The sequence below is a fragment of the Camellia sinensis genome, chromosome 1 (assembly GCF_055761805.1).
Source record: "Camellia sinensis isolate YWXY chromosome 1, ASM5576180v1, whole genome shotgun sequence".
Classification (NCBI taxonomy): Eukaryota; Viridiplantae; Streptophyta; class Magnoliopsida; order Ericales; family Theaceae; genus Camellia; species Camellia sinensis.
The window spans coordinates 2624188-2632473 of record NC_138961.1 but is presented as its reverse complement, the minus strand read 5'-3'; the positions used below and the strand labels follow the sequence as shown (position 1 = coordinate 2632473).

The window sequence follows — 8286 nt, the reverse complement described above, 5'->3', positions numbered from 1 at the left end:
ATTTTTGCATACTGTCTAAACACCAAATGGTCCAGGGTTGAGTTTCATGCATGGGAATTTAATGAATGATTAGAATCTTAGCTATTAACTAATGTATTATTTCCATTCATAGCTATTCCATTCAGAATTAGTATGAATATAGAAAGTAATATAATTGTATTATATTTTTCAAAAAGAAAAGGCAATCTGCTAAGATAAAAAATAAAAAAAATTAAAAATTTGAAATTAAAGCGAAAAATCTTCTCTCAATGATTAGAATTTTGGATTTAAAAAAAAGGAAGACAATTACTAGTTAGTTAATGATCATTACTGAAAATTCGCAAAACAATAAATGTACAAAACAATCCTTCTCTCTATTTTTTTTTTCCCCAAATAGAGAGATGAAATTGAGAACATTGAAAGCAGATTTTGAAAGTAGTAAAAACATTCAGGAATCTAAAACCAGTCACCATAACCAAAGAATTAACTGAATAAGAGCATGCACTAACATGACCCCTAGCAGTTCCCTATCAATTTATTTCCAACCAAAGCCCTCTTAGCACAACTCTGCTCTGCAAACTCCACAACCAAGCAAGCACGAAAAATCACAAATGGCCAGAAAAACCAACACAACAACTTGACAGCAATTCAATTTGCATGCTTTGAGGATTGGAATTTGGCTTTAAGACACTTATTAGATCTTCTCAATTTTACTTATTTATTCTCCTTTGGCCTGATGTCGATCCCATGAACAATGAGACCGCTCTTCCAGTTACCACCCCTCACCTCCCTCAGACTCATCTCCAGTTCCCCATCGTCTCCATCCTTGTTGAAGTATTCACCCAACTGAATCTCCATCCACCCATCTCCTCTCGCCTTTGGATATCGACTGTCACTTTGTCTTGATATAGACGCAAATGGCCTCAACATTCTAGTATGTATGCGGTTAAACACCCCACCTGGCCTTGGTATAATCTGAAATTGCTGCCGGTGCCCAGTGTCAGGATCCAAATAAACAGTTTGTGTTTCACTTTCACCCCCAGTGATTCCAACCGTGACCTCTGCTGGTTGGTATTCAAATCCATAGGCTTCTTCTGTTGATTTGAATACAAGGTAAGCTGCGTAGGTTGTGTTCGGGGACAGCATGCTTGTCTTTATCTTGCCATGAATTTCAAGCCAGCACACACTAACAAGCTCAGCCACCTCTGAGAACCTGTGTTTGTGCATTTAAAGAATTGTAAGCAATTATAAATGTGGCTGAAAAAGAAAGAGGTCATTCAAAGAAATATAAAAAAGAAGAGAAAACTGGCTTCGGAGACTGACCTGGACTCGGATAGAGATGTCCATTTCCAATATTGAGGTGTATCACCCCACACAATCGAGAGGTCCCTTGCAGCTAACATGTAACATTTCTTTCCACTCCATTTCTCCAATGAAAAGCTCTGCCCATGCCAAACACAAACAAGAAGTTAGCCTTTGTTTCCACTTTAAAAAAGTTTATTTTAGTTCAAAAAAGCTTGCTTAAAAAAAGTATCCAAGACCCAACTTCTAATAAGTCAGTGTATTGGGCTTATTTTGAGCATTTAAATCTACAAAAACAAAGAAGCTTAAGACTTGAAAAGTGAAACTCAACATCCTACATTTTTGAAGCACAACTAATACAAATTTTAAAAGAAATAAACAACAAATAAAAAGAAACAAACAAATATATAATTCTGATACATTTTCTAGACAGAATTGAAGTGCTAAGCAATGAATGAAGTGTTTTGGGGGCTTTTATTTCAAATCAAAACAGTTATTCTGGCACATTATTCTAAACAGAATTTCTTAAATAAAAGTTCTGCTTGTGTGTTAATTTTAATTTTTTTTTTCACTGTGGACTGTGAGTTGTGACCGCCTGTCCTCAACCCAAGACACTTGAAAGTCCTAGGAAAAAATCCGAATAAAATTTATTTTTGTCATGAAAATTATATTCTGTACACATTTCATAAGAAAAATCAAACTTAATTTGATATTTTCTGAAAATTTATCGAAAGTTTGATGTTACCAAGAAAAAGCAAGTCAGCTAACTCATATGATATATAGGTAATAACGCGAAACAGAACCCAAGTAAGAGAATTGCAGAGGCTATTAGTATTGAATCTGCATCTCTATAGGGCTTGCTGTAGCATGTGGTGCCCCCAAAACAACAAAGAGGAAATTTGGAGCACTACACGAGGCAATGCATCACCAAAAATCCAGATTCATTAGTACTAGTATTACAAGGGAAAGAAATTCACAAAATTATCCAAAATTTAAAATCTACGGCTAAGATTTTTACGCTGTGTTTGGTTGGGGGATTTGAAGAGAGATTTGAAAAAGAAAAGGGAAAAAGTGTGTGAAACTAGGTGAAATATAGGTATGTTTTATTCATATTTCACCTATCTTTTTCATTTCCCTTTCTAAATCCCTCCTCAAATCCTCCAACCAAACACAGTATTAAGCGTGCATAGACTTTTTTCATAATCTTATTGGCATCATCACGAAATTAGAAACAATTTTCTCTGTAATAGGGAAAAAAGAATTCAACATAAGGGTCAAATAATGTCATTTTTTCTCCTACGGGAATGTGGCAAGATTGGTTACATCTTGAAAGTGGGGTTTATCCTTCCTATACAGATTTATTATTGATTGGTTTGGTGATACGTTGCGACTGATGACGTGATATTACCTTGACACTCAATTTTCTCTTCCAAAATAGATTCTACTCAATTTTCTCTCCCATAATAGGTTGAATGTGTGTATTGTTATATTAATGAATAGAATGAATCTTGATTATATAATGTGTGTATTCTATAATGTGTGTATTGTGATATTGATGTATGTAATGTGCATTGTGTATTGTGATGTTAATGAATAGAATGAATCTTGATTATATACGGTGTGGATTGTCAGATTGATGTATAAAATAAATCTTGACTATATAATATGTGTATTATGAGATTGGTGTATGGAATGAGTCTCAACTATATATTGATCTTTCTGACCAACTTTCCGAATAAAATCACAGGATTTAGAATATTTACTATAATCATAACAGAAGAGGAGGCCACCTGAGCTGATGTGATGTCTCACTAACAAAATACAGTTAAAAAAATGTTGGATATATAACAGAATGCTTTGTTATTGGTGATGTTATTGAAATACATTCTTTTTCGTCTTTTATTTTTTTTGTTATGTAGGTATCTGGCCATTTTATTTTTTCTGCTATGTAGGTATCTGGCCAATTTACGCACATCAGATTCAGTCCTTACAACCAGCTTTTCAAAATAACTCATGATACTATTATTACAGAAAATGAAATTCTACGGATAGAATATAAGATATTTAATAGTAACAAATCTTGTTACCTTGGTACCATTGTCGATGATGAGAGAATTATCAGAAAGCCATAGATAAAGCTGTTTCTTGGACCATGGGGAAGAAGGAGTAGGATCCACCGCTCTTCCAATGATGTCCATGTAATCGGACGGTAGAAATGTCTCCCAAACTCCATCCGATTCGGCCGCCGACCTAAACAACGACGCCACCAGAGAAAGCCTGCACGCATCCCCAGGGCTCGTCAGCGACAACACATTCGCTATGCATCCCTCCGGCAACAAATCAATCATAGCTCCTCCTCGTCCGTCATTGCTCACCATCATCATCTCTCTCTCTGCCCTGGTATAGTAAATTTGTAATATGTATGTCTGTGTTGGTTATCTTTGTTTGTTTGGTTGCTAGAATTTGGGAGTGAAGGAGAGATATAATAAATAGGAGTAGGAATGAATGATAACTTGGGGATTAAGGAGTGCAATATAAATAGGAGTGGCTATGGAGGAAAGCTTAGCTATTAAGGTTTTACTTTTCCTATTATATTTAACTTACCCCATTCGCATTCCAAGGAAAAATATAGGGCAAATTACATATATACCCCTTGAGGTTTGGCTAAATTACAGATGTCCTTGAGATTTGAGAAATTACGAATTCTCTCCTGAATGCTATATTTGCATAAGAAATTAGGGGGTAATTTGTTATGAAATATAAATCTCAGGGGACAAATTGTTATGAAAATACAAACCTCAGGGGGCGGGATGTAATTTCCGAAACCTCAGGGGTATCTGTAATTTAGCCAAACCTTGAGGGGTGTATATGTAATTTGTCCAAAAATATATATTAAAAAAAATTAAAAATTAAAAAACGAGAGGGAGAGAGAGAGAGAATGAGACAGAAAAGGCGGTGTGAGAGAAAAGGCGGTAGGGATTTACACGCATCTTTCGATATCCGATATGGATGGACAGATGCGGTGGACAGTCACTGCCCACATAGGCACTCAAAATTGTGTGCCGTTTGTAATTATTTAATATTTTTTTTTTGAAAGCATGTGCAATAGTGTTTAATACGTACGAATCAGTTTCTTTTTCGTTAAGGTTTCCGAGCATATCACTTCGTACATAATAAAATAATATATTATTTATTAAAAGGGTATGACTTTTGTTGGATTAGATTGGAACGTGTTATTGGGTTTATGAAAACTTATCACGGGTTCTGTTTTGATAATATGAATTGTTAATGTGTAAAATTCGTTCACGTTAATCGGATATCGATAATTATATGATCAAATCAATTTCGTATTAAAAAATTGGACGGTGAACAAATTAACAGTTGACAAAAAACTATTTTGATCACATAGCTATTAATATCCGATCAACGTAATTTTTTATAAACATATAGTACTCGACGATTTCTACACATTGAATGATTCTGATTATCAAAACGGAATCCGTGGTGGGCCCCACGAGCCCAACAGTACAGTCCAGTCCGATCTCGGATTGAACAGAAGCCATACCCTTATTAAAAATATAATAATTATATTTAATTTTTTATAAATAAAATTTTATATATAAATTTAAGAATTTTATTTTAAATATTCTTTTATTATAATATATAGTATAAATAAATTAAAATTGTTGTATTAACAATTAATAATTAAAATTATGATTTGTTATAAAAAAAATAACATGATTCTAATACTTCACTATTTTAGAATAAAAATATATAAATTTAAAAAAATTATCTTATTGAGTTTTGAAAGGAAAACAATTAAAGAAATTTTTAAAACTTTAATGAGTAATAAAGAATCATCGTAACATATTAAATCACGGTTAAACCAACAAATTATTCAAACTAAACACGATTTAGCTTAATCAATTAGATCAAAAGACCAACCAGCTTACATAAAAATTAATTAAGTAAAATTTTTAAATTTTATTTAATTAAAATTTAAAATGTCATTAAATATAAAAAATAATCTATTAATTTAAATTTAAAATCGACGCAATACAAATTTAAAATTTTAATAATCTATCTTCTAATTTATAAGTTTTAAAAACAAATTTAAAATTATCATAGTTTTTCATTATTTTTTATTAAGGAGTAGTAAGAGTGACATTGAAATATATTGAATTAAAACATGCATAATACTATAATTATCATAATTATCTCATAATTAATTAATTAAAACTTTAGTAATTAATTATTTTAAAATTATCATTTTTATTTATTAATTAATTATAATTATCATGGTCATTTATTAATTAATTAATTATAATTATAATTATTAATTAATTATAATTATAATTATTTAAACTATTCATGGTCTTGTTATTTCTGCTCATAAAATTAAATTATTCCAAACAAAAGTCAGGTTCTTAGGATATGATATTCATCATAATACTATTTTACCCATTAGTCGATCCATTGAGTTCGCCTCTAAATTCCCTGATGAGATCCTCGACAAAACCCAATTACAAAGGTTCTTAGGTTCCCTCAATTACATTGCTGAATTCTATAAAGACCTTCGGAAAACTTGTCAACCTCTATTTGATAGGTTAAAGGATAATCCTCCTCCTTGGTCTTCTGTTCATACTTCTATTGTTCAACAGGTCAAACAATATGTCAAGTCTCTTCCTTGCCTTGGTATTCCTACTGAACATTCATTCAAAATTATTCAAATTGATGCCTCCGATATTGGTTATGGTGGCATTTTACTTCAGCAACTTACTCCTCAATCATCTGAACAAATTGTTCGTTATCATTCTGGTGTCTGGAATAAAGCACAATTCAATTATAGTACTATTAAAAAAGAAATTTTATCTACTGTTTTATGTATTCAAAAATTTCAGGATGATATTTTAAATCAAAAATTCTTACTCCGTGTTGACTGCAAATCTGCTAAATATATTCTTGAAAAGGATGTTCAAAATCTTGCTAGTAAGCAAATTTTTGCTCGATGGCAAGCTATTTTAAGTGTTTTTGATTTTGATATTACCTATATACCTGGTTGTCAAAATTCCCTACCTGATTTTCTTACCCGGAAATTTTTACAGGGGGGTAAGGGATGACTGCACCATTTACTGCTTACCATAAATCCCGAATTACCTATTTCAAAACCTTAATCAAACAGCTTACCCATCGCATTCACCGCCTCAAATTAGCTAGACCCACTACCAAAAGAGCCCAATACATCAATTACCAACAAATTCAAGCTCGCCGCAATTTACTTGCTCATAACTACAATTGTTTACATCATCACCAAGATTATCTAGATCTTCTTTCTGGTTGCTAATCACTGTTTACATTTCACAGATGTCTCGTCCAAGGCCTCCTTCAAAGGCTTTGGCCTCCTCCTCCAATAAACCAAATCAACTTATTGTCCCTCCTCCTTTGGAGTCAGTTACCCCCCCTTATTCACTCGACCTCATTAACCGTTACCAAACCCTTGGTACTATTCATCGCCCTGATTATTCATCAGCATTGGCCTCTGATCCTTTTGTATCTAGCCAATCAGTTTCAGTTACTCCATTCCCAGTTAACCCTGTTAAATCATCTCGGTCTAAATATACCAATTCACATGTTACCAACCTGTTCTATAAAGAACCCAGTCACCCACGAAATCAAACCATTAATGACATTGCTAAATTCCATTTTGGCTCTGGATGCCATTTCACCCTTTCCCATCCAGAAAAAACCCTAGCCTACTACAAGGATATTCTAATCAATCACCATTCCATTTTGATCAAACCAATCCAGGACCGCACCTATGCCTATAAGGTCTTATACCATTCACTTTATATTCACAACATTGTTTCCATGGCTGAATGGGGCAATCCTAATCAGCTTCGTGATTTACCCGGCCATTCTATTCAATATAATTACCATGATTACATTGATGCTTGATTCAAGATTTTCTTGTACCAAAATGAAACTTTTAGTCATTCTTGGTTCATCTCCTTTGATCAGAAATTCAAATCTGAATTACCCACCTGGTTTCTGAGATGGTGGACTCACTATGGCGCCATTTCAGATATCCTCCCTGATGATCTCAGTCACATAATTCATTATTTTGCCTCTGTTTACCCATTTTCTACTCACCAAAGGCAATTTCCCTTATTACTCATCTTTATTGCGAAATACAAAATTCCATGGATATTCAAATGGCATTATGGGATTAATGATAATATCATCATCCGTCAACACACAGTTAAATGGTGGGTTAAGTTCAATGTTCCCAGAATTCTTGAAATTGTTCAAGAAGAATTCCCACCTGATCAATGTGCTCCAACTCCTGCTCTTGCTAAAGCCCAGCAGAACCCAACTGCTGTAGTTACTCAAGGAAGTCAGCCTAGTCTTCCTCCAGTCAATCTTGGAAGCCCCTCATCTAGTGGCTCCAAGCCCAAATCATCCAAATCAAAGTCCAAAGCTGTTGCTGCTCAACCGGCCCAATCAAAGTCCAAATCAAAGTCTAAAGTCAAGACAAAGCCTATTCCACCTCCTGTTCAGCCCAAGAGCAAGTCCAAAGGCAAAACCCAATCATCCAAAGAAGACATGATCTAGTTAGCCCATCAACTTTTGAATCAAGCTAAAGCCCAATCCACCAGTTCCGAAGATGGTTCAGATCAGATCCATTCCTCTGAAGAATCAACTAATCAGTATTCAGGACCAGAGTTCCAAGATGCTCAAGATCCATTTGTCTGATCAACATTGGATTCCATATAGATACAAATTAGCTTCAATCAATACTCTTTTGAGAAAAGCTGCCAATTTGTATTTATATTGATTCCCTTATTCACATGTTTCACCGAAAGTGATGAATAGTAAAAGTTACTGTTCACTTTTACTGTTCACTATCACTATTCACCCAGTCAACTTTTGTTTAAAGCTGCTCAACTATTCAATCAATCAACCGAAAGCAACCGACAGCATCTGCTTTTCTTCATGCGCTGCCAG

The 8286-nt window shown here is 33.8% G+C and overlaps 1 protein-coding gene across 1 annotated transcript; it reads right to left on the bottom strand.

Annotated features, from left to right (window-relative positions):
• Positions 1–292: 292 nt before the first annotated feature.
• On the bottom strand, positions 293–3909 carry LOC114301691 (putative F-box protein PP2-B12). The gene is made up of 3 exons (XM_082870385.1): positions 3369–3909; positions 1303–1421; positions 293–1192 (listed from the first exon to the last, which is right to left on the bottom strand). The coding sequence occupies exons 1-3, from the start codon at positions 3663–3665 to the stop codon at positions 694–696; spliced, it is 915 nt and encodes a 304-aa protein (XP_082726511.1). The 5' UTR covers positions 3666–3909; the 3' UTR covers positions 293–693.
• Positions 3910–8286: the final 4377 nt, after the last annotated feature.

Coding starts and splice junctions, on each gene's coding strand:
- LOC114301691 (XM_082870385.1), bottom strand. CDS start 3,665: ATGATGATGGTGAGCAATGACGGACGAGGAGGAGCTATGATTGATTTG. Junction 1,422..3,368: donor TCATCGACAATGGTACCAAG/GTAACAAGATTT, acceptor TGGCATGGGCAG/AGCTTTTCATTGGAGAAATG. Junction 1,193..1,302: donor ACATCTCTATCCGAGTCCAG/GTCAGTCTCCGA, acceptor GCACAAACACAG/GTTCTCAGAGGTGGCTGAGC.